Raw genomic sequence first — 25,770 nt, 5'->3', positions numbered from 1 at the left:
ACTTTACGGGTCTCCTATGGATGTCATGGGGGAATCCATTGCATTATTAGAGAAAAGCCAGGTCCACAAATCTTTTTTTCAGATAAGCCCTTCTCTACTTTTGGCTCCAGCTGAGATGGCTGAGGGACAATGCTGTTCGGCTTCCTAGAAGTCCTCTGGTTTGATTGAAGGGGATTGTGAGTTATAATCTTAATCTCTTCAAAGAGCCTTTTGAGCGACTGAGTACTTTGATCTTTTATCTTCCTCAAGTTTGGTATAATCACATAGTTGGCTGTTTCTCTATGTCACACTTTTGGGAGCAATCTCTTTTTTTTTTTTTTTTTGAGATGGAGTCTTGCTCTGTCACCCACCCAGGCTGGAGTGCAGTGGCATGATCTTGGCTCACTGCAACCTCCGCCTCTTGGGTTCAAGTGATCCTTCCACCTCAGCCTCCTGAGTAGCTGGGATTACAGGTGCCCACCACCACACCCAGATAATTTTTGTATTTTTAGTAGAGACAGGGTTTCCCCACATTGGCCAGGCTGGTCTCAAACTCCTGACCTCAGGTGATCTGCTCGCCTTGGACTCTCAAAGTGCTGGGATTACAGGCATGAGCCACCGTGCCTGGCTACAATCTCTTAATTTTATTGTTTTTTGCATAGGTCGAGAACTTCCCAAATCATCAGTCCTGGTTCCTTTCTGTTTAAGTTCTTCCCTCATTTTCTCTCTCTCTTCTCGCATTTTACTATAAGCGGCAGGAAGAAACCAGGCCGTGCCTTCCACATTTTATTTGGAAACCTTCTCCGATAAGCATTCAAATTCATCATTTACAAGCTCTGCTTCCCACATGACTGCAGGACACAATTCTGCTAAGCTTTCTGCCAGTACAGAACAAGTTTCTTCCTTTCTCAAGTTTTCAATAACACGTTCCTTACCTTGTGAAGCAGTGCCTTGAGTGTCAGTGTGTCTACTAACAGGCTCTTCACAATGATTGAGGTATTCTTGGAGGGGATTTAGCTTTTCTCTAAAATGCTGCTTGTTTCTTTCTGCACTCTGAGTCTTAAACTTCCACATTCCTACTGATAGTCTGTTGAGGGCCTTCTAGCCTTGCCCAGTGGCTTGAAGATGGAGAGGGCAATGTGACAAGGAATATGGCAGCCAGAGAAAACTAAATACACCACCTTTTAAGTTCTAACTAAAATGCCACTTCTTCCATGCAGCCTTCCCTGATTCCCAGCCAGCAGGGATCTCTGACCACACTAGTCACCTTTGCCCTGTGTTTGTGGTCAAGGTAAACACACGGCTTCTTCATGATGCCATTACTTACATGTTTAGGAAACATCCACTGGGTAGTGACTAGGTATCAAGCTTCAGGAAGGGAGCTGAGGGGAATGGGGAGATGAGGCCTCCTTGTATCCTGACCTCCAGGAGCTGAAAGTTTGGGGTAAATGAAATATGCAAACTACCAAAAGAAAGTGACCAGGGCCACAGATGAGAGCAGAAAAAGTGTGGAGGGAGTGTAAAGGTGAGAAGGGTCACCCTGGTTTGGGATGTGGGGCTGAAGAATCAGGAGAAATTCAGGGAGGAGGCAAAAAATTAATGAAAACATTTTAAATCTCTTTGTGTCTTTCCCTTTATTCTTCTAATGTCTTATTCCTACCCATTCAGCGATTATTGTGGTTTGTCTACCATTCTTCTAGCCAGACAGCCTTCCTGTCTGCCTTATCCTTCCTTTCCTTCCTTCCCACCACCTATCCACCTATCCATCCATCCATCCATCCATCCTTCCTTCCTTCCCAACCACCCTTCCTTTCTTCACAATCATCTTTTCTAACCAATATTTTTTTCTTCCTATGCCTCCTTTCTTATTATTCATTTATACTTCCCATCTTTTATCTAGCCGGTGAGTCTTCTAACCTACTCATCCATTCTTCCCATACATCCATTCTTCTTTTCTCTTCTACCTTTCTACACATCCTTCCTTCTTGTCTCTCCTTCCTTCCTTCCTTGCTTCTCCTTCGCTCCAGCCCCTCCTTCCCTGCCTGGATGTCGCGCTTTTCTTCTATACTATCTACCCACCCATCTCACCCACCCATCTGCCTTTTCTGCTGCCTTCTGTGATGGTTACATTTTTTCGTTATTTAAGACAGGGTGTTGGTCTGTCACTGAGGCTGGAGTGCAATGGAGCAATCATGGCTCACTGCAGCCTTGACCTCTTGGGCTGAAGTCATCCTCCCACCTTGGCCTCCCAAATAGCTGGGATCACAGATGCACACCACCATATCCAGCAAATTTAATTTTTTTTTTTTTTTTTTTGTAGAGATGAGGTCTCCCTATGTTGCCCAGGCTGGTCTTGAACTTCTAGGCTCAAGTGATCTGCCTACCTCATCCTCAAGGGATCTTCCCACCTTGGCCTCCCAAAGTGATGGGATTACAGATGTGAGCCACAGTGCCTGGCCTGTGATGGTTAATTTTATGTGTCAATTTAGCTGCACTAAGGGATACCCAGGTAGATAGTAAAACATTATTTCTGGGCCCATCTGTGAGGATTTTTCCAGAAGAGATTAACATTTTAATCAGTAGATTTAGTGAAGATTTGTCCTCACCAGTGTGGGCAGGCGTCATCCAATCCACTGACGGCCCAAAGAGAACAAAAAATGGAGGAGGAACGGCACATTCACGTTCTCTCTTCCTGAGCTGGCACATCAACTTCTCCTGTCCTTGGACATTGGAGCTTCCTGTTCTCAGGCATTTGGACCCTGGGACTTATATCAGTGGCCCCTCTGATTGTCGGGCCTGTGGCCTCAGACTGGGGGTTACACCACTGCTCCCCTGGTCTTGGGCCTTCAGACTCAGACAGAATCACACCACAAGCTTTCCTGGTTGTCCAGCCCATGACCGCATACTGGGGAACGTTTTTGTGTCTGTGATTGCTTGAGCCAATTCCCATAATAAATCTCCTCTTATTATAAATTTTTTTTTTTTGAGACAAAATCTTGCTCTGTCATCCAGGCTGGAGTGCAGTGTCGTGATCTCAGCTTACTGCAACCTCTGCCTCCCAGGTTCAAGCAATTCTCCTGCCTCAGCCTCCCAAGTAGCTGGGACTACAGGTGTGTGCCACCACACACGGGTAATTTTTGTATTTTTAGTAGAGACGGGGTTTCACCATGTTGGCCAGGCTGGTCTTGAACTCCTGATCTCAAATGATCCATCTGCCTCAGCCTCCCAAAGTGCTCAGATTACAGGTGTGAGCCACCACGGCTGGCCTCTTTTATTTATTTATTTATTTATTTATTTATTTATTTGAGACGGAGTCTTGCTCTGTCACCTAGGGTGGAGTGCAGTGGTGGGATCTCAGCTCACTGCAAGCTCTGCCTCCTGGGTTCACGCCATCCTCCTGCCTCAGCCTCCTGAGCAGCTGGGAGTACAGGCGCCCACCACCACGCCCAGCTAATTTTTTTTTGTATTTTTAGTAGAGACGGGGTTTCACCATGTTAGCCAGGATGGTCTCGATCTCCTGACCTCGTGATCCGCCCGCCTCGGCCTCCCAAAGTGCTCGAATTACAGGCTTGAGCCACTGCGCCTGGCTGGCCTCCTCTTATTGTATCTGTATATATCCTATTGGTTCAGTTTCTACGGAGAACCTTGACTAACATACTTCCTATCCTCCGTCTCTCTATCCACAAATATTTCCTTCCTAATAGGCATCTATCCTTCCATCCAACCTCCTTCCTTCCCATTTTTCCATTGCTTCCTCCTCCATCCCCTCCATCCTCCCTTTCTTCTTACCTATCTGTCCTTCCCTCCTTTTATCCATCCACCGAGCCAGCTTCTTTCCACACGAATCATCTCTTCTTCCTTCTCTACCATCTCTTCCTGCTGCCCTGCAATCAGTCCGTCCCTCTTCTCTCTTAAAGTCTTATTTTGTCCTTGAACATTGTGAGAAGGCTGGGCAGCAAGTTACAGCTCTCAGCTCTCTGAGAACACTGTCTGGGCATTTAGCCTCCCCTTGTTACCCGGCCCTGCCCAAGGTCAGAAAGATCCAGTTCACATCTATGCCCACCGGTTACTAGTGGTATCAAGTCCACTGGTTACTAGCGGTATCAAGTTTCTTAGCTTCTGTGAGTCTCAGGTTGATGGAAATGAACCTCACAAGTTTGCTGTGAAGATTAAAAATAGACTGAAAAAAAAAAAGTGCTCTCCTCACCCAATGTCAATACGTGATTTCTGTCAGTAAGCATGGGACATTTTTTTTCTATCATTTTTACCCCCCCACCCCCAACCCCCAAATTTCTACAGTGTATAGAAAATACTTTTGCAAACAGAATTTTTTTTTCTTTGTTTATTAATTTTTTTCTTTTGAGACACTCTGTCGCTCAGGCTGGAGTGCAGTGGCGTGATCTTGGCTCACTGCAACCTCCGCCTCCTGGGTTCAAGTGATTCTCCTGCCTCAGCCTCCCGAGTAACTGGGATTACAGGTGTCTGCCACCAAGCCTGGCTAATTTTTGTATTTTTAGTAAAGACGGGGTTTTGCCACGTTGGCCAGGGTGGTCTCAAACTCCTGACCTCAGGTGATTCACCTGCCTTGGCCTCCCAAAGTGCTGGGATTACAAGAGTGAGCTACCACGCCCGGCCCAGAATTTGTTTTAAACATTGTTTTTAAGGAGAGAAGCTGAACATAAAAAATAGGAATAAGCATATAAAGTGCCTTGTGTAGTCCATGACCAAAATGGTGCTCAACTGAAAATAATGAACATTGTTAGCAGAGGGTGCACGTGAGATTGCTGGTGCTGGCTAGAGCTCCCCTAACTCCCTGACAGGCTACCGGACATGGTCCCTCGCTGTTGCTGGTCCCACATCCCATCTCAAAGGGGCTGGCCCAGGGAGCTGCCCTCTGCTTTGAGGAAGTGGCAGACAGATGGTCAGGAGAACAGAACCACTGAGCACTGAGCACAGCTCCCGGATGGGATGGACAGCCTTCCACTCAGTCCCTTACCCACAGACCTACCTTCAAAAAGATAATCCAGGTATTCAGACTCCACCCAGGGGGACTTGGAGCTGGGAGAAACCGTCCGCACGCGCCCCTTGAACTTGTTGTACAGGTCCTGTTTCTTCAGGCACATCATAGAACATAGCAGCTCCTTGGTTCCTGCACACTCTTCCACTTCACGCCACCGTCTACGGGTGGGAGAGCTGGGGGAGGAGATGGGAGAGCTTGGGCCATGGACTCAGCCTCTCAGGGTCAGGGAACTTAGAGAACAGTTGATCATGCATCCCTCTGTTTGGCTGGACTGACTTTAGGTCCATCCGTCCAGACAGGCAGCCACTGGCTGAGACAGGATAAGAACAGCCTGGTCAGGAGCTCAGGTTCTGGAGCCAGATGGATGGGAGTGGGAATCCCAGCCCTGTTCCTCCCTAGCTTTGGGACCATGGGCAGGTCCTTGCCCCTAAGCCTCAGTTTCCTCATCTGTAACGCCTCCCTCACAGGGCTGTCGCGGTGGCTGCTATTCCTAGTACTAGCGGCCATTACTGTATGTTTGTTCATTCAGGCGTTTATGGGCCACCTGCTGCATGCCAAGGACCATGACAGGTACTCCCTGACATGTCAGAGGGGAACATGCAGGTCCATGACTCCAACCTGGATGCTTCAGAGAGCTGCCTGGCCCTTCTATCTCTTCTGCCACGTGAGGACACAGCGTTTGCCCTTCCACTGTGTGAAGATGCAGCGAGAAGGCACTACCTTGGAAGCGGAGAGCAGCCCTTACCAGAACAGAGTCAGGTGCCATCTTGACCCTGAACTTCCCAGCCTCTAGAACTGTGAGAAGTAAATTGCTATTATTTATTAATTGCTATTATTTATTAATAGCAATTATTAGAATTACCCCATTCTAAGGTATTTTGTTAAAGCAATACAAATGGACTAAGCCAGAGACCCAGGGAGCCTAACATTTCATTTTATTTTTTATTTTTTGAGATGGAGTCTTGTTCTGTTGCCCAGGCTGGGGTGCAGTGGCATGATCTTGGCTCACCGCAACCTCTGCCTCCTGGGTTCAAGTGATTCTCCTGCCTCAGCCTCCCGAGTAGCTGGGATTACAGGCCAGCGTCACCACACCTGGCTAATTTTGTATTTTTAGTAGAGATAGGGTTTCACCATGTTGGCCAGGCTGGTCTCCAACTCCTGACCTCAGGTGACCCACCCACTTGGCCTCCCAAAGTGTTGGGACTACAGGCATGAGCCACCGCGCCTGGTCTAACATGTTTTTACAAGATCACTCTGGTCAATCAGTAAGGAGGCCACGGCAGGGGTGTGAGACAGGATGATGGTGGAGACAGTGAGAAAGGGCTAGATTCAGTATCTATTTTGGAGGTAATAATAGAACTAATAGAACTTGCTAGTGGATTGGATGTAGAATGTGAAGAAAAGGAGAATCAAGGATTGCTCCTGGGTTTGGGGAGTGACCAAGGGTAAATGGAGAAGGCTGAGATGGGGGCTGACACAAAGAACAGATTTTGAGAAAGAACCAATTCCTCTGTTTTGTTTCTTCATGGAAAATGTTATACTATGCAAATATTCACACCAAAGGAACCAGTGTAGTTATATTAACAGGAGACAAAATACAGACTTCCAAGTCCAAAGCAATACTAAAGATGAAAAGAACATTAGATAATGATAAATGATTCCATTCACCAGGAAGACAGAAAAATTCTAACTTATTTGTGCCTACTAAACAACTTCACCCTCTATAAAGCAAACAGACGAACTACAGGTAGAAAGTGAACAGCCACACTTACAACAAGAAATTTTAATACATCTCACCCAGCAATTGATGAATAGACAAAGAAAAATAAATACACAAATAAATAAAGAACAACACAGTTATCAAGTTGGTCTAATGAACATATACAGAACTAACTAAACAAATTGGTTGAACCACATGTGAACTATTAACAAAATATTAACACAAAGCAATTCTTAAGAAATTTTAAAGAATAGGTATCTCATAAAGTATTTCTTCCGACTGCAAAAAATCCAGTTAAAAGTTAATAACAAAAAGAGAACTAAAGGAAGTTTGAAAATTTAAAAATATATATTTTTTTGAGACAGCGTCTTGCTCTGTTGCACAGGCTGGAGTGCAGTGGCACAAACATAGCTCACTGCAGCCTCTACTCCTGGGCTCAGGTGATCCTCCTGCCTCAGCCTCTGAGTCACTGGGACCACAGGTACATGCCACTACACCCAGCTAATTTTCTTTTCTTTCTTTTTCTTTTTCTTTTTTTTGAGACAGAGTTTCGCTCTGTCACCCAGGCTGGAGTGCAGTGGTGCAATCTCGGCTCACTGCAAACTCCTCCTCCTGGGTTCAAAGAATTCTCCTGCCTCAGCCTCCCAAGTAGCTGGGATTACAGGCACCTATCACCACACCTGGCTAATTTTTATATTTTAGTAGAGATGGCGTTTTACCATGTTGCCCAGGCTGGTCTCGAACTCCTGACCTCAGGTGATCCATCTGCCTCGGCCTCCCAAAGTGCTGGTATTACAGGTGCTGGGATGAGCCACCACGCCTGGCCCAGCTAATTTTTTAAAAATGTTCTGTAGAGAGGGGGTCTCACTTTGTTGCCTAGGCTGGTCTCAAACTTCTGGCCTCAAGCAATCCTCCCACCTCAGCCTCCCTAAGTGCTGGGATTACAGATGTGAGTCACCACACCTGGCCTTAAAAATATTTTTTAAAACAGCCCATAGATGAAAGAAAGAATTATAATGGAAACTAATAAATAGCTGAAAGTGAATGATCACCAAATAATACAAATAAAAACATATAAGACAGCTAAGTAATACTTAGAGGAAAACATATAGCTTTAAATACTTATAATAGAAAATAAGAAAGAATAGAAATTAATAAGCTAAGCAATAAATGATAAGAAGCCAGAAGAAACATGTCACAAAAACATATCTATGAACAGGTCAAACCTGATACTTCAAAATGGGCTAAAAGACAGTAAAAAGTGATGCAGGACATGAAAGAACAACATAAAACCTAATTAGAAAAACTCAGACACAGAAAAGAATTATATATATATTTTAAAAAGCAAAATTCACTTCAGAAGTGAAGAATAAATCAGAAGGAATACAAGAACAAATTAACACAATAGATGATGCCTTAAAAGAAACAGAAGGCAAGAAGAAGGAAAGTTAAAAATATATATAAAAGCTAAAATTATAAAACTTCCAGAAGAAAGCATAGAAGAAAAATCTTCATGACCCTGGGTCAGGCAAATATTCCTTCGGACACCAAAAGCGTTAACTGTTGAAGGAAAAAAATCTGATATATTAGTCTGCAAGGGCTGCCATGGTAAAACACCACAGGCAGGGTGGCTTCAGCAACAGAAATCTGGAGGCTGGAAGTCCAAGATCAAGGCATCAGCAGGTTCGGTTTCTACTGAGGCCTCTCTCCTTGGCTTGCAGATGGCTGTCATCTTGCTGTGTCCTCACAAGGCCATTCTTCTGTGTGTGTGAACTCTTGGTGTCTTCCTCTTCTTATAAAGACACCTGTCCTATTAGATTACAGCCCACCCTTATGATCTCATTTTACTTTAATTACCTCCTTAAAGGCTCATCTCCAAATAGTCACTTACAGGTTAGGGCTTCAACATATGAATTTGTGGGGTAGAGTATAATTCAGTCTATAACACCTGATATACTGGATTTTATCAAATTAAAATATTTTTCTCTTCCAAAAAGAAAACCCCACCAAAAAAGCCTAAAAAAAATGAAAAGACCAGCCACTGGGAAAAAAAAAAATCACAATACATACACTGATAAAGGATTTGTATTCATAGATAACTCAATAATAAGAAAACAAATGACCTAATAAAAAGTGGACAAAATATTTGAATAGTCACTTCACAAAAGATATATGAATGGGCAATAAGTACATGAAAAGATGTTCGACATCATTCATCATTAGGGAGTTGTAAATTAAAGCCATAATAAAATACTACTGCATACTCACTAGAATGGTTAAAATGAAAAAGACTGATAATACTAAGTGTAACAAGCACATGGAGTAACTAGAACTCTCATGTATTGTTGGTGGCAATGAACAATGATACAATCACTTTGGAAACAGCTTGACAGTTCCCTGTAATAGTACACATTCATTACCTAATCTCCTAGATCTTACTCCTAGATCCATTTTCCTTCTCCCTCCCTCCCTCCCTCCCTCCCTCCCTCTCTCCTTCTCTTTCTTCTTTCCTTCCTCCCCTCTCCCTCTTTTTTTAGAGACAGAGTCTTACTCTGTCACCCGGGTTGGGGTGCAGTGGTGCAATCATAGTTCACTGCAGTCTAAAACCCCTGGGCTCAAGGGATCCTCCCACCTCAGCCTCCTGAGATGCCAGGGCTACAGGTGTACGCCACTATGCCTGGCTAATTGTGAAAATTTTTTGTAAAGATGGGGTCTTACTATGTTGCCCAGGCTGATACTCCTAGATCTTTATCTAAGAGAAATGAAAACATATCCACACAAAGACTTGTACATGAATGTTCACAGCAGCTTAATTCATAATAGCCCTATTATGGACGCATTGAGTTCCCCCAAAATTCATATGTTGAAGGCCCTCATCCCCAGTGGTACTGTATTTGGAGATAAGAGCTTTAAAGAGGTAATTATGGTTAAATGAAGTAATAAGGCTGGGGCCCTAATCCAGTAGGACTGGTGTACTTATAAGAAGAGGAAGAGACACCAGAGTGAACACACACAGAGAAAAAGCCACATGAGGACACAGCAAGAAGGCAGCCATCTGCTAGCCAAGGAGAGAGGCTTCAGGAGAAACTAAACCTGGCAATGCCTTGAACTTGGACTTCCAACCTCCAGAATTTTGAGAAAATAAAATTCTGTTGTTTATCCAGACTGTGGTACTTTGTTATGGCAGCCCTAGCAAACCAGTGCAGATTTGGGCACCAGAAATGAGGTGCTGAGGTAACCAATACCTAAAAATGTGGAAGTGGCTTTGGAATTGCATAATGGGTAGAATCTTGAAGTTTGAAGTGCATGTTAGAGAAAGCCTATATTGCCTTAAAAAGACTATTGGTAGGAATATAGACATTAAAGGTGATTCTGGTGAGGTCTCAGGTGGAAAAGAGGAATGTGTTATTGGAAACTGGAGGAAAGGTGATCCTTGTTATAAAGTGGCAAAGAACTGGTTGAATTGTCTTCTAGTATTTTGAAGAAATTAGAAGTTAAAAGATCATTGGCTAGCCGTCTCAAAAATGATAATATAAAATAAATAACAAAAAGATAATTTAAAAGACACAAACTTGGATGCTTAGCAGAAGAGATTTCTAAGCAAAGTGCTGAAGGTACAGCCTGGTTTCTTCTTACTGCTTATAGTAAAATGTGAGAGAAGAGATATATGAAAGGAATTGGTAAGCAAAAAGGAACTAGAACTTGAAGCTTTGGAAAATTTTCAGCCTATCCACATTGCAAAAAAAAAAAAGAGAAAGCATGTTCTGGGGAGGACACTAAGGTTGTGGCTAGAACAACCTTTTGATAAAGAGATCAGAGGTGCAACTCATAGACTTAATCAGCCATTTAAGCAGAAATTAGACATACTGATGGGATTATACCAGCAGAGGCACTGCCAGCTTTGACTAAAGGGGACGGAGATGGGACAGAATGAAGGAAGGCTGTTGGACTTCTGGGATTCTAAAGAAAGGGACAAGAGCTGGAGCTATTTGGCTGTGAACACACAATATCCTTCAAGTATAGGGAAAAATTACCTGGAAGATGATTCAGAGCTCAGCAGGGTTGTCACTGCCACCAAAGACCTGGAGGCAACACTGTCCCCTCCTTAGTTTCAGCAGGCTAGGCTGCTGCTAACCAGTGACTCGAGGGTATGGTCACCACCCAGGGCAAAGGGGGTAGGGCTGCCGCCCCAGTGGGCCCAAAGGGCAGAGCACTGAGCCAAAGAGGGCTATTCTTGAAACTTAAAATCTAATGGAATTTGCCCTGCGAGGTTTTAGACTTGCTTGGGACCTGTCACTCTTTCCTTCTTTCCTATTTTTCTCTTTTGGAATGGGAAAGTCTATCCCATGCCTGTCCCATCACTTTATTTTCAAAGCACATAACCTGTCTGGTTTCACAGGTTCATAGGTGGAGAGGAATTTGGCCTCAGGATGAATAACACCTCCAGTCACACCCATACCTGATTTAGATGAGACTTTGGACTTAGAGTAGATGCTGAAATGGGTTAAGAGTTTTGGGGCTAGCCAGGTGCGGTAGCTCATGGCTGTAATCCCAGCACTTTGGGAGGCCAAGTGATCACCTTGAACTCCTGATCACCTGAGGTCAGGAGTTCAAGACCAGCCTGGCTAACACAGTGAAACCCCATTTCTACTAAAAATATAAAAAATTAGCCGGGCGTGGTGGTGCATGCCTGTAATCTCAGCTACTCAGGAGGCTGAGGCAGGAGAATCTCTTGAACCCGGGAGGCAGAGGTTGCAGTGAGCTGAGATCACACCATTACACTCCAGTTTGGGCAACAAGAGCAAAACTCTGTTTCAAAAAAAAAAAAAAAAGTGTTTTGGGGCTGTTGGGATGGGGTGAATGTATTTTGCATATGAAAAGGACACAAATTTTGGGAGTCTAGAGGGCAAGCATATGGCAGCCCTAGCAAATGAATACCTCCGCAGAACTGGAAGCAACCCAAGTATCCACTGACGGGAAAATGGATTAACAAATGTCATACATAGTCATACAATGGCATTACTACTCAGCAATACAAAGGAATTAACTACTAATACATGTAACAATGTGGGTGAATTTCAGAAACATTATGCTGAGGGAAAGGAGCCAGACACAAAAGGGTACATACTATACACATCCATTTATATGAAATTCTGGAACATGCAAAGTTTAATTCACAGTGTCAGAAAGCAGATCCGTGGTTGCCTAGATCTGGAGGCCTGAATGCAAAGTGGATGAGGGAACTTTCTGGGGTGATAGAGACGTCTTACATCTTGATTGCGGTGGTGGGTACATGGGTGCACACTTTTGTCAAAACTCATCAAATTGTATACTTTAAAATGGGAACATTTTATTCTGTATACATTTTAACTCAATAATGTTGATTTTAAAAGAAAATTGAAATTAATTCAGCAAGGCAGGCTATGATAAGAAATGTGCATTCTTAGTTACAAACATGTCAGCTAAAAGCAGACTAGAGTTTCAGGAAAAATAAATGTAACCAAGAGAAAGATTACAAATGAGATGTTGAATAATCTCACACAGGAAAGCACACAGTTTTTTAAAAACTCAAGAGTGAAACCTAGTTCATTTAGAGAGCAGAATAGTAGATAGATCGACAGATAAAAGGCATTTGAAAGAAAGAGACAAATATTCTCTCCTTTTTCTTTTTTGAGACAGTGCCTCACCGTGTTGCCCAGCCTGGTCTCAAACTCCTGGGCTCAAGCGATCCTCCTACCTATGCCTCACAAAGTCTTGGAATTATAGGTGTGAGTCTCTGTGCCCAAAAGACAAATACTGAACACAGAAAAAGAAGATCCAACATACAAGTGATATGAGTCCCTAAAGAAGAAAATCAAAACAAGAGAATAGAACAAATACTAAAACGATAATTTAAGAAAACCTTCCTAAAATAAAAATGACTTGGAACCATGTATTAAGTGAGAATATTGAGTGCCTAAAACTATCAACTCAGAATGAATGAGCAATACCAACACACAGTCAAATAAAATTACTAGATTTTAAAGAAAAAGCAACAACCCTTTATTAGTCAGGGTTCTCCAGAGGAACAGAACTAATAGGTTATATGTATATATGAAAGGGAGTTTATTAAGGAGAACTGGCTCACACGATCACAAGGTGAAGTCCCACGATAGGCTGTCAGCAAGGTGGGAAAGAAAGAAGCCATAGTGACTCAGTCCGAATCTGAAACCCTCAAAACCAGGGAAGCTGACAGTGCAGCCTTCAGTCTGTGACCAAAGGCCCGAGAGCCCCCAGCAAGCCACTAACTTAAGTCCAAGAGTCTAAAGGTCAAAGAACCCGGAGTGTGATGTTCAAGGGCAGGAGGAGCAGAAGGAAGCATCCCGCACGGGAGAAAGAAGGAAGCTGGAAGATCCAGCAAGCCAAGCTATCCCACCATCTTCCACCTGCTTTCCAGCCAACCTGGCAGCCAGTTGGGTTGTGCCCGCCCACACTGAGTAAGGATGGGTCTTCCATTCCCAGTCCACTGACTCAAATGTCAGTTTCCTCTGGCAACACCCTCACAGACACACCCAGAAACAAAACTTTAACAGCCATCTAGGCATCCTTTAACCCAGTGAAGTTGACACCTAATATTAACCATCACAAACCCTTTGGGCAAAAAGAGCAAGAAACTATTAAGAGGCAAGTATGTATGTTTTGGGATAAAGAAAATGAGTAATTATGGGTCATTCTAGTTCTATCATCTCCCCGTCCTTGAGAAACAAGATTCTCAGTGTGAAAGAAAGAAAATATAGATGTACCATAGAAGTCAGGTAAAAATCCTAAGGAACTAAATTTAGATGGGAAGCACCAGTATAACTCATTAGGCATTTTATCTTAAAAATTATGTACATGTAGGCCGGGTGTGATGGCTCATGCCTGTAATCCCAGCATTTTGGGAGGACGAGGAGGGCAGATCACTTGAGGTCAGGAGTTCGACACCAGCCTGGCCAACATGGTGAACCCCCGTCTGTACTAAAAATACAAAAATTAGCTGGGCATGGTGGTGGGCGCCTGTAATCCCAACTACTTAGTAGGCTGAGGCAGGATAATCTCTTGAACCCAGGAGGTGGAGGTTGCAGTGAGCCGAGATCATGCCACTGCACTCTGGTCTGGGTGACAGAGTGAAGCTCTGTCTAAAAAAAAAAAAGTATGTACATGTGTGTGTCTATGTGGTATGCACACATCACTCTGTTCACTGAAAAGACCAAAAGCAATAGCTAAGTAGTGATCAGCATAGCTAGCATGCACATTACAGTCTTTATAACCATTTCTTACTAAATGGAGAAATGGCTGACTGTAGGTTTTAGGTCAGGAATTGTACCAGAGGGACCTGGAACATCTTGTCGTAACGGACAGCTGGAAAGGTATCTGTTAAATCTGGAAAGATTCAACTTCCCCACTAGGGTCAAGTTAAAAGGACTCAGGAGGAAGCTTGATGAGACTCCCACTGGACAGAGATGAGGCAATTCAAGCTTCATTGAACAGAGTACGTCACAATAGACTGAAACCACCAAATATGTTTAAATGCTTGAGTTCATAATGATAATAATAAACTGGCGATCACCTTTGGGAGATGACAAGGAACCAATTCATTATCTTGAAAATTGATAAAGGAAAAAAATTAAGCATTTATCCTCTCTTGCCTATTTGAATAGTATGACTGGATATCAAATACCAGATGAGAGGATACATCTCTTTATAAAATAATTCCAACTAACAAATGAAAAAAATTATATAATTAGAATATCACCATTTTGCAACCACCACAGTTGTTTAAAAAGTATAAAAGACATGAAAAATATCATAGAAGTTCAGAGGATAGATTTTCTTTCTTTTTAGGATCTTGCTCTGTTGTCCAGGTTGGAGTGCAGTGGTGTGATCTCAGCTCACTGCAACCTCCATCTCCTGGGCTCAAGTGATCCTCCCCACCTCAGCCTCCCAAGTAGCTGGGAACACAGGCACATGCTGCCACACCTCACTAATTTTTTGTATTTTTTTTTTTGTAGAGACAGGGTTTCACCATGTTACCCAGGCTGGTCTCGAACTCCTGGACTCAAGCAATCTGCCCACTCACCTTGGCCTCCCAAAGTGCTGGGATTACAGATGTAAGCCACCATGCTTGGTCCTAGAGGATAGACTTTCAACTCCTTAATAAATTTATTCCAGCCATACTATGCCTAGCTGTGTGACTTTGAGCAAAATGCACCCTTGGTGCTTCAGTCTGCTCCTCTGTAAAGAGATGTACTGAACTTGTCCTCATAGAGCTGTTGTGAGATTAAATTCATTACATGTGTTGACACAGTGCCAGCCACACAGTAAATATTAGGTGTTTTCTGGCACCTGATAGCGCTCTTGCTTTTGAAAGCTCTCTTGCAGTCTGTCCCTGCTCAAGCCAGGCTCCCATCACTCACATGTGGATTCCACACATGGAGGGACGACGTGATGGAACAGGAAGGGCACAAATGTTGGAGTCAGACCTGAGTTCCCCTTCTGGCTCCATGACGTCCTTCCTCAGACAAGACACAGCACCCTCTGAGCTCAATCCCCTCACCTCTAGAATGGGGAAAACACAGAGCCTGCCTGGTCACACTGGGAGAAGGAAGTGAAATATTCACGTAGGGCTCTTAGCCCTTGGCCTGGCACAGGACGGGTCCTGAGGACACGGTGGTCCCTTCCTCTTCCTGCTTTCCCCTCCTCACCAACTCCAGCTGAATCCTCCCGAGCTTCTGCTTCTATCATCTCACTGTCCTGCTAAAGAACTTCAAACGATTCCCATCTATGTTCGAAGATGGTGGATCTGCTTCCATTGTCAGATTTCTCTGGATTTGCTGTGGCTGCTTGGGCTTCCAAATTGAGAATGATCCCATTGGGAAAAGTGTGACCATTTGGCCAGGCACGGTGGCTCACGCCTGTAATCCCAACACTTTGGGAGGCTGAGGTGAGCGGATCACCTGAGCTCAGGAGTTCGAGACCAGCCTGGGCAACATGGAGAAACCTCGTCTCTACTAAAAATACAAAAATTAGCCAGATATGGTGGCATATGCCTGTAATCCCAGCTACTCTGGAGGCTGAGGCAGGAGAATCACTTGAACCCAGCAGGCGGAGGTTGCAGTGAGCCGAGGTCAAGCCACTGCACTCCAGCCTGGGTGACAGAGCAAGACTCTGTCTCAAAAAAAAAAAAAAAAAAAAAAAAGAGAGAAAAAAAAGTGTGATCATTCAGGGATGCCTAATTGCCCAGGTAACAGCTCCTCTGCTGTGTACCTAGTTGCCTCACTGATCAGCTGGGACAGCTCCAAGCACCTCATCCAGCCACTTGAGAATTTCATCCTCTGGCCCCCACAGCTACATCCATGCCCCACACCAACTTTCCTCAAAGACTTACCCCCGCCCTGGCAGACTGGTCACCTGTACGCTGCTCTTCATTCAACATCTTCCCCACCTCCAGATCTTTATCAAAAGCCCCTCTCCAAATGCCGGCCACATGCCATCTCCCGTAGGGCCCGGAGAGCTAGCCAATGCTGCCCACACTGGGTGCAGCTGTCCCAGAGAAGCCCCTCCAGCCCCCACCCGCCCCCTCAGTCTTCCCATCCACCAGCCGAAAGAGTCCCCTCTACCTCTGATAGGCCACAAAATAGGTCACATCCTGGGGGTTGCCAAGCCCTGGGAGCCACGTCAGGTACACGCTGAAGTTCTGGGAGAGCAGTGTCACATTCTGGGGAGGGGCCAGACGGGGCCTCCCTGGGGGAAAGAAAGGGGTCATGAAGCCTGGAGCTCCTGGCTGGTCTTGACTCAGGCCATCCCAAGCTGAGGGGCAGCACGAAGGGCAGGCAGGTGCTCACCGAGTTTGAGGAACCAGGAGCCACTGACTGGCTGTACTGCAGCCCTTGTGCCATTAGAGAAGACCCTTTGCCAGGAGGGGAGGCTCCTGCATACTCTGGGACCAGAGGGTTCCAGCAGAACACCATGGAACAGGAACCTAATGGCCTCCAGGAGGGAGCAGCCTTGAGGCTATCAAGGACGAGGGGCTCTGTCCTGTTCTCAGCCACGTCCCCAGAGCCTGCCTGCCATGGCCTCAGCACATAGTAGGTGCACAATAAACATCTGTTGAGTAAATGAATGAATATTACAATAACATGGGTTACACCAAAGGCTTCCTGACCGGTCTCCCTTCTTCCAACCTTGTGTAAGGGAGACGACACAGCAAAGGTTGCTGCCTAGGCATTAGAAGTAGATGCCACACTCAGATGGCCCAAGCCAGTGGCCAGAGATAAGAACTTCGAGGCATCTCTCCCTCCTGGCAAACTGGGCTCCCCACTTCCCACCCATTCCTTTAAAGGGATCGTTCAAGCATTTGCCCTCAAACCTAACCTGACCCACACCCTAGTCCCTTATATAATATACTTCTCATTGCCACAAGCTCTCACTTTCTTTTTACTGACTCTTCATTCCTGCTTCATGTAGCCCAGGATGGAGGATGACTCTCCCTACTCATTGCACTCTCCCTGCTCAGGATCTGTAAGTAATAAGCCTTTAAACTTGTTTCCCATTGAGGTGGTGTACTGAATTTGCACCTTCCATCTCAGGAACCCAGGCCCAGCCCAGGCCTGGTTTTCCCTGGGTTGCTGGGAACACAGGCTGGCTCCCAGCGCCAGAGCAATGGTCAGACAGGCATAAACTTGCACATGGATCAGACAAGAGTCACAGGGACATCTGCCAGTATAAACAAGTGTGAAGGACCCCCAGCCATGGGTTAGACAGCTAGGCCATTAGGCTGTCCGCCAGGTAAGAAGTATTTCATTGGCTGGGCGCAGTGGCTCACGCCTGTAATCCCAGCACTTTGGGAGGTCAAGGTGGGCAGATCACCTGAGGTCAGGAGTTCAAGACCAGTCTTGGCCAACTTGGTGAAACCTCATCTCTACTAAAAATGCAAAAATTAGCAGAACGTGATGGCACAGGGCTGTAATCTCAGCTACCTAGGAGGCTGAGGCATGAGAATTGCTTGAACCCAGGAGGACAAGGCTGCAGTGAGCTGAGATTGTGCCACTGCATTCCAGCCTGGGCAACAGGGCGAGACTCCGTTTCAAAAAAAAAAAAAAAAAAAAAGTATTGCATGAAGGGCACACTGTAAGTACCCACGCCCAGCTCGCTGGCATTATTCATTAGGGCAGGCTTGCCAGCCACTCTGCTACTGGAACCCTAATTTAGCTGGAGGCTCTCAAAAGCCCTTGTCCCAAGGTGGATGATCACTAAATCCACATTTGGAGACATGTTACTATGGAAGTTTAGGTGACACCTATATTCATTATTTATTTCACAATTTCATTTTTGTATTCACATTTCAGATTTGTGAATGCAGTTTTTTTCCTGAAAATTCATTTTAACTTGAAAGTATGTTTTTAATTCCCCTGATGTAATTAATGGACTATGTGCATATTTATACCTAGGTGTGCTTACATGTTAATAATGTATTTGCATAGTTGTGAGAATTTCATACTGGACTCCACAGTAGTAAAAAAATAAATACAGGCCGGGCATGGTGGCTCATGCCTGTAATCCCAGCACTTTGGGAGGCTGAGGTGGGCGGATCCCGAGGTCAGGAGTTCGAGACCAGCCTGACTAACATGGTGAAACCCTGTCTCTACTAAAAATACAAAAATTAGCCAGGCGTGGTGGTGCACGCCTGTAATCCCAGCTACTCAGGAGGCTGAGGCAAGAGAATCGTTTGACTCCGGGAGGTGGAGGTTGCAGTGAGCAGAGATCACTCCACTGCACTCCAGCCTGACGACACAGTGAGACTCCATCTCAAATAAATAAATAAATAAATAAATAAATAAATAAGTAAGTAAGTAAACACAGCATCTGTCATATACATTTCTTTTCTGTTGGTTTAAGAAAATATCTGACAGCTTTACCTACTTCTGCAGGTTCATCCAAGCCCAGATATTACTGAAAGAATATATTGATGTAGAGTATGTGTTATTTTGTTTTCAGTTCTGCTCTAGATCATAACTATGTAAAAAACACTGTCATAATCAGTTATACTAAAATTCATGAGCCCAAATGTAAGATGAAAAGTCTGCACTGTAGTCTAAGGTCATTGCTCTATCAATAATTACATTCTCATTTTGATTTACAGAAGAGCTTTATGGTAGAAACACCAGAAAACACCTCATACTATTAAAAGGCTTTTTCCCCATTTAAAAAAAAAAAAAACAGGTCGGGCATGGTGGCTGACACCTGTAATCCCAGCACTTTGGGAGATTGAGGCAGGAGAATCATTTGAGACCAGGAATTTAAGACTTGCCTGGGCAACATAGTGAGACCACATCTCTACAAAACAAATTTTTTAAAAAATTAGCAGGGCACAATGGTGAAAATAAGGAGGCTGAGGTGGGAGTTTCGCCTGAGCCCAGGAGTTCAAGCTGCTGTGATTGCGCCACTGCACTTCAGTCTGGCAAACAGAGCAAGACCCTGTCTCTAAGAAACAGAGAAATATACAAAACACCTTGCCTTCAGTCCATTCTCCACATAGCAGGAAAGATTAAAAATGAAAATCAGATCATGTTCCTCTTCTGCTTAAGCCCTCTAAAGGCTTCCATCTCACTCCAGGTAAACTCAAAAGTCTTTATTATTTTTATTTTATTTTGAGGCAGAGTCTCACTCTGCCACCCAGGCTGGAGTGCAGTGGCACAATCTCAGCTCACTGCAACCTCCTCCTCCCGGGTTCAAGTGATTCTCCTGCCTCAGCCTCCAGAGTAGCTGGGATTACAGGCATGTGCCACCACACCTGGCTAATTTTTGTATTTTCAGTAGAGACGAGGTTTCACCGTGTTGGCCAGGCTGGTCTCGAACTCCTGACCTCAGGTGATCTGCCCACCTTGGCCTCTCAAAGTGCTGGGATTACAGGCCTGAGCCACTGTGCCTGGTCTAAACTCCAAAGTCTTTACAATCATCACCAAGGCCCTACCCAATCTGACCCACCACTCCTCCCTTGCTCCCATATCTCCATCCACACAGGACTTTTTGCCCTTCCTGGAGCACCCCAGCCACACTCCCAACTCCAGGCCTTTGCACACGCTGTTCCCTCATACTGTTCCCTCTGCCTTAACAGTTTTGCCCCTGGATATCCACCTGGCTCACTCCTTTGTTGTTTTCACATTGCTTTGATGTCACTGTCTCGAGGACACTTTCCCTGACTACCTTTAACGGACCTCTATTCCCCTCCGTGGCACATTTTCCTTCTCACTGTTAATCCTCATCTTCTGAAATACGCATCTGATTACATCACTCCCCAGCTTCATGCCCTTTCCTTGGCCTCAGAATAAAGTCCACATTTCTTATGGTGTGTGAGGTGTGTGAGGCCCTGCCTGACGTGGCCTGGCCTGGCCAGACCGTCTTGCTGCTGTCTCCCCAACAGCTACCCTACAGGCTCACCAGGCAATCTTCCTTTTCGATGTTGCCAAGTCACTGCATTCTTCCGAATGTTTTTAAACCCAGGTGTCTTTGACTGCCTGGTATTCACCATCTAGTCTTTGAAATATTTGATTCAAATGTCACTTCCTCCAGGGAATCTTCCTTGACATATCTATGAGGTGATGATGATAACAATGATGATGATAATAATAGCAGCTAAGGCCGGGCATGATAACTCACGCCTGTAATCCCAGCACTTTGGGAGGCAGAGGTAGGCAAATCACCTGAGGTCAGGAGTTTGAGACCAACCTGGCCAACATGGTGAAACCACGTCTCTTCTAAAAATACAAAAATTAGTTGGGCATGGTGGCACACGCCTGTCATCTCAGCTACTTGGGAGGCTGAGACACGAGAATTGCTTGAACCCGATAGGTGGAGGTTGCAGTGAGCCGAGATTGCGCCACTGCACTCCAGCCTGGGTGACAAAGTGAGACTGTGTCTCAAAATAAATAAATAAAATAATAATAATAATAATAATAGCAGCTAATGTGTATTGTGTTCTATGAGCCAGGTTCTGTGCTAAACAGTTTACCTGCACTTTCTCTTTTAATCCTCATTACATCCCTAGGAGGTAGGTATTCATTATAATAATTATAATCATTACAGATGCGAAAACCAAGGCCCTCTCAGCTATTAAGTTGTAGAATCAGATTCAGTCCAGGCCTAGTCAACTCCAGAGTCCGAGCTCTTGACTGTACTTTGTCCTCTAGGTTCTCATGGGTCTATTAAGCTTTATGATTCCAACTATTCCATCTATTGACCACTACTAGTCAAACAAGATCTGTTGACCATGGTGTGAGGGGTTTCAAAGAAGAACACAACTTCATTCCTGCCCTATAGGAGCTCATGGTCCCATGGAGAATTCAGGGTCCTGAAGTGTCCCATGTGCCATGATGGAAATCCATACAGGTTGCAAAATGGCATCAGGGAGGGAGGGTCCAGTTCTGTGGATGGCTGTCCCCAGCCTGGGCTGCCTACCCATGACCTTCTAGACCCAAAAGTGGGTGCCTGCTTCCATCTCATCCTGTGTCCTCTAGCTGGGACTGTATCACTACGAGGCTAATGCTATTACTACTCCCAGCTTCTGGATTTCCTAACAGATGACCAGCAGGAGACCAGGCTGTCTGCAAGCCACTTGTAAGGTATCCTATGGGCAGGACAGTCCTCAGATTCGAGCTAGTCACATGAGAAAAACAGCAGCTAGAGCAACTTTCCTCTATGAAGCCTTCAAAGGATGCCAGGCACTAGTTTGGCTCTTTACATGTAAAACCTCAATCATCCTGGGGACAGACCACCCTATGGGGTAGGTGTCATTCATTTTGCTTCCATGGAAAGGGCGCTAGGCTCAGAGACAGATGCTAACTAACTTGCCTGAGGCTACACAGCCAGTTTGTGTGGGAGCCAGTATTTGAACTTAGATCTGGCTGTACTTACTCCTAAATCATCACACCATGGTTAGTGTTGTGTATATTAAATACTTATCAGGTGAAAGTACAAGAAGGTCTGGGCTTGACAGTGAAAAGGGAACAGAAGACTCCACCCTCCCTCCACACACAGGTACACTGTCCCTCATCAGCCGAGAGAACGCTGCTGTGGGCACTGCGAGCTGGAGCATCCCTGGCTGGCCTAGCGACCCAGTGGATGGACAGCCTATCCCAGGTGCCTACCCTGGAGGCCAAAGGTAGCCAGGCTTGCTTCAGCCCGTCTTCTCTCTTCTGTGTGCCTCACCTCTGCCGTCCTTCTTGAGCAATTCCCTGAATTGCTCCAAGCCTCAGTTTTCCCATCGGAAAAGTAAGAATAATATCTACCTCCTAGGATGGCTGGGTTGTGAGGCTTCTAGAATAATGCGGTGCCTGGCACAAAGAAGTTGCTAAATAAATATTGGCTTTTATGATGATTGGATTATGCCCAGGGACCTTTACAGCTCTTTAAACTGTGAGTCCAAGACTAGGAAAATATCCTGGGGGCAATTTCTGGACCTTCTCTTCCCTGCTTTGGTTGGAGCCGTGGGCGGTGAGGTTTGACGGTTGGGTCCTACCGCGAGGAATTTTGTAGCTGACACCTTACTTATCAGTAGAGGTAGAAAAAAAAAAAAAAAACAAAAACAAAACAAAAGGAAGGCGTCTTGTCAGAAAGCAGGGCACAGGCGACCAGAGCTCCGTCCCACCGGAGGCCTGGCAGGAATGGGAAGGGACATCAATCGGTCCCACTTTCCCTACTGTTCACCCTTTAGGGTCAAGTGTGGTTTTCACGCAGGGATCAGTGCTTTCTTTAGGAAACATTAAAAAGCACTTTATTTAAAAAAATGCAGTATAAAACTGCCGCTGTCTTTTTTCCAGTTCTCCTGAAGCTGGAAGCATTAGGAAACTGGATTCGTTTCCTGCGGGAGAGGAATATCTTAAAGACCCGGTTCTGTTCAGTCCTGGGAAGAAGCAAACTGGAGGCGCGTAGGCAGGGCCGATTCGCACCCGGCTCGGGTGGCTGCGGACCTCGTGCCTGTCCCAGGAGCTCCGGGTCCGAGGGTGGGCGCGGCCCGGCCCGGGGAGCCCTCTTCCCCCTCCCTCCCGCGGCCCCGCGCCCTTACCTGGAGCGGCCTGCAGCAGGCACAGGAGCAGGGGGCCCCAGCGCTCGGGCCCGGCCATGGCCTTCCCGCCGCGGCGTCCCCGCCCTGGCCCAGGTCTCCGCCTCCCGCCTCCCGCCTGCCGTCTCCTAGCCCACCGCGGGCAGGTGACGCAGTCGGCAGCCAATGGCCCGCAGAGCCGCGGGCCGGTCCCTGCCGCCCAGGATTCACTGAGAAGGTCCCTGGGGACAGCCCCGCCGCGGGGAGGGAGCGCGACGGCCCCCGCGCTCGAAACTCGCCCGTACCTCTGCTTCATCTGCACTTAGTTTTGTTTTACTCAATTCCCGGAAAAAAAAAATCAGTAAATCCGTGCACGGGGGAAGGGTAGGGGAGGGGAAGAAACCGGCTGATGATCAATAACCCACGGCCAATCCAGGGCTCCAGGATGGGCCATTTTGGCAGGACTAGGGAGAGTTCAAGGCCGGTTTGGCTACGCGGCCTCAGATGTCATTGGCGGGATCCGAGCGCGTTTCTGAGCCGGATGCTGAGCTCAGCGCCTTACACACGCGATTCCCTTTAATGCCCCCGGGGATCCCGGCGGGTCCGTGCTGCCCTTCTCCACGTACTTCTCTCCCGGGGAGCGGCAGTCCCCAGAGCTTCAGGTGCTTGTTCTGGGGAAAGCTGTCTTTCTGACCCCGAAGCCTGTGGTGTTCACCTGGACAGTAGTAGCTTCTCAATAAGGCACACGCCACGACGCGCAATATTCTGCGGCCCTTTAGGAGGACGTTGCCGAATGGTGTGTATCGACACCGAGGTGTTTGCAACACACTGAGAAACAGAAAAGCAAGTGCTAAAACATAGGCCCATTAAAAAAGTGTGTGTGTAGCCGGGCGCGGTGGCTCATGCCTGTAATCCCAGCACTTTGGGAGGCTGAGGCGGGTGGATCGCCTGAGGTCAGCTGTTGGAGACAAGCCTGGCCAACATGGTGAAACCCCGTCTCTACTAAAAATACAAAAAATCAGCCGGGCGTGGTGGCACGCACCTGTAATCCCAGCTATCAGGGAGGCTGAGGCAGGAGAATCTCTTGAACCCAGGAGGCGGAGGTTGCAGTGAGCCGAGATCGCGCCACTGCACTCCAGCCTGGGCGACAGAGTGAAACTCAGTTTCAAAAAAAAAAAAAAAAAAAAAAGTGTGTGTGTGTCTGTCTGTCTGTATGCATAGAAAGAGATTTGAAATAATAACTACTAAAATATTAATGGTTGTTGTCTTTGGGTGATGAGGATTTTCTTTTTCAACTTTCTTCTTTTCTGATCATATTTCTTTTCCAATTTTTTGATAATTATTTGAAACTGGGATCAGCTTTGGTCCCATCAGTTTTTGGAAGAGAAAATGATTTTCACAGAGGTTGGTGGGTCCAAAAGTTGCTCTGAGTTTAACCACGGGAGAAATTTCTTTTGGAAATTTCAGGATGCTTCTGGGACTAGCATCAAGTCTTCTGCTTAATCAGGATTTTTTTGGGTTTTTTTTTTTTTTTTTGAGATAGAAGCTCTGTCACCCAGGCAGGAATGCAATGGTGTGATCTCGGCTCACTGCAACCCCGCCTCCCGGGTTCAAGCTATTTTCCCACTTCAGCCTCCCAAGTAGCTGGGATTACAGGCACCTGCCATCATGCCCAGCTAATTTTTGTAGAGATGGGGTTTCACCATGTTGGGCAGGCTGGTCTTGAACTCCCGACCTCAGGTGACCTCAGCTTCCCAAAGTGCTGGGATTATAGGCATGAGCCACTGTGCCTGGCCTTAATTAGGACCTCTTAACAAAGCCCTGCTCACAGAGGACGCAATCCCACCTCAAAGGCGCACGGTGGAGGAGGATGGAAGAGCAGCAGGCACGGTCTGTGTCGGTATCTTGGGATCTCTGAAATGTTGACTGTTGACGTTCTTTTCTCCTTCCTTCCTTTCTCTTTCTGTTTCTTTCTTTCTTTACTTCTTTTTTTCTTTCTTTCCCTTCCTTCCTTCCTTCCTTCCTTCTCTTTCTTTTTTCTCTCTTTCTTTCTCTCTCTTTCCTTCTTTCTCGCTTTCTTACTTTCTTGCTTTCTTTTTTTTTTGACAGAGTCTCACTCTGTCACCCAGGCTGGAGTGCAGTAGCGTGATCATGGCTCACTGCAACCTCTACCTACTGGTTCAGGCGATTCTCATGCCTCAGCCTGCCAAGTAGCTGGGACTACAGGCGTGAGCCACCACGTCCAGCTAATTTTGTATTTTTAGTAGAGACAGGGTTTCGCCATGTTGGCCAGGCTAATCTCGAACTCCTGGCCTCAAGTGATCTGCCCACCTCAGCCTCCTAAAGTGCTGGGATTATAGGCATGAGCCATGCACCCGGCCCTGAAATGTTGACTTTCATTTCCACCCAGCAACTGCAACTCTTTCACACCTGGAATCCCACTGCACTTGGAGCGGTTCAACAACAGGGACAGAAATATCTTCATTTGCCACCTGCTCCACCCATGGGCTCCTGTGCTATGTGTCTGAAACTGGCACTTGCTCTTTTTTGACAATTTGTTTGTCACATGTTTGTTCTCTTGTTCCTCTTCCCCCACCTCCCTGCCTGCCCACAGTTTCGAGTTAGGAAATTGTGTGTTCAGATGCCTTGATACTTCAAGAGACATTTTGTGACTATGAGCTTGGCCAAGTTGGATCTTTCAAAACCTTAAAAAAAATGTCATCTATAGATGCCAGTCAGAAAATCTCAGCCAGTTACCACGACCTTGCCTCTACTTAGGTCCTAAATATACTGCTTCAATTTCTTTCAGGTATCTCAAATACAATCCAACCATTCTGGAATAAAATGAATATATCTCTATTGATATCTCTTTATCCCAAACAGCCAGCTGCACGAATCTTTATTGAGTCTTTGTTATATAGTGGCACTGCAGTTTACATATAGTATTTAATCTTCACAACAACGCTATGAGGTGGATATTATTAATATCCCCTT

At 45.8% G+C, this 25,770-nt stretch overlaps 1 protein-coding gene across 2 annotated transcripts in view; it reads right to left on the bottom strand.

The window, feature by feature from the left end:
* IFNLR1 (interferon lambda receptor 1) overlaps nt 1-22,899 on the bottom strand; it is a 32,978-nt gene extending 10,079 nt beyond the window's left edge. The window contains exons 1-3 of one of the 2 annotated variants that reach the window (XM_054500407.2): nt 22,801-22,899; nt 16,358-16,481; nt 4,988-5,172 (exon numbers count right to left, since the gene is read on the bottom strand). In XM_054500407.2, coding sequence (XP_054356382.1) covers nt 4,988-5,172; nt 16,358-16,481; nt 22,801-22,858 — 367 coding nt within the window. In that variant the 5' untranslated portion in view covers nt 22,859-22,899. The remainder of the gene's footprint in view (nt 1-4,987; nt 5,173-16,357; nt 16,482-22,800) is intronic. The other variant, XM_054500417.2, reaches the window with a different exon arrangement.
* Nucleotides 22,900-25,770: the final 2,871 nt, after the last annotated feature.

Source organism: Pongo pygmaeus, chromosome 1 (genome assembly GCF_028885625.2).
Source record: "Pongo pygmaeus isolate AG05252 chromosome 1, NHGRI_mPonPyg2-v2.0_pri, whole genome shotgun sequence".
Taxonomy (NCBI): Eukaryota; Metazoa; Chordata; class Mammalia; order Primates; family Hominidae; genus Pongo; species Pongo pygmaeus.
This window is presented reverse-complemented; position numbering and strand designations above follow the sequence as displayed.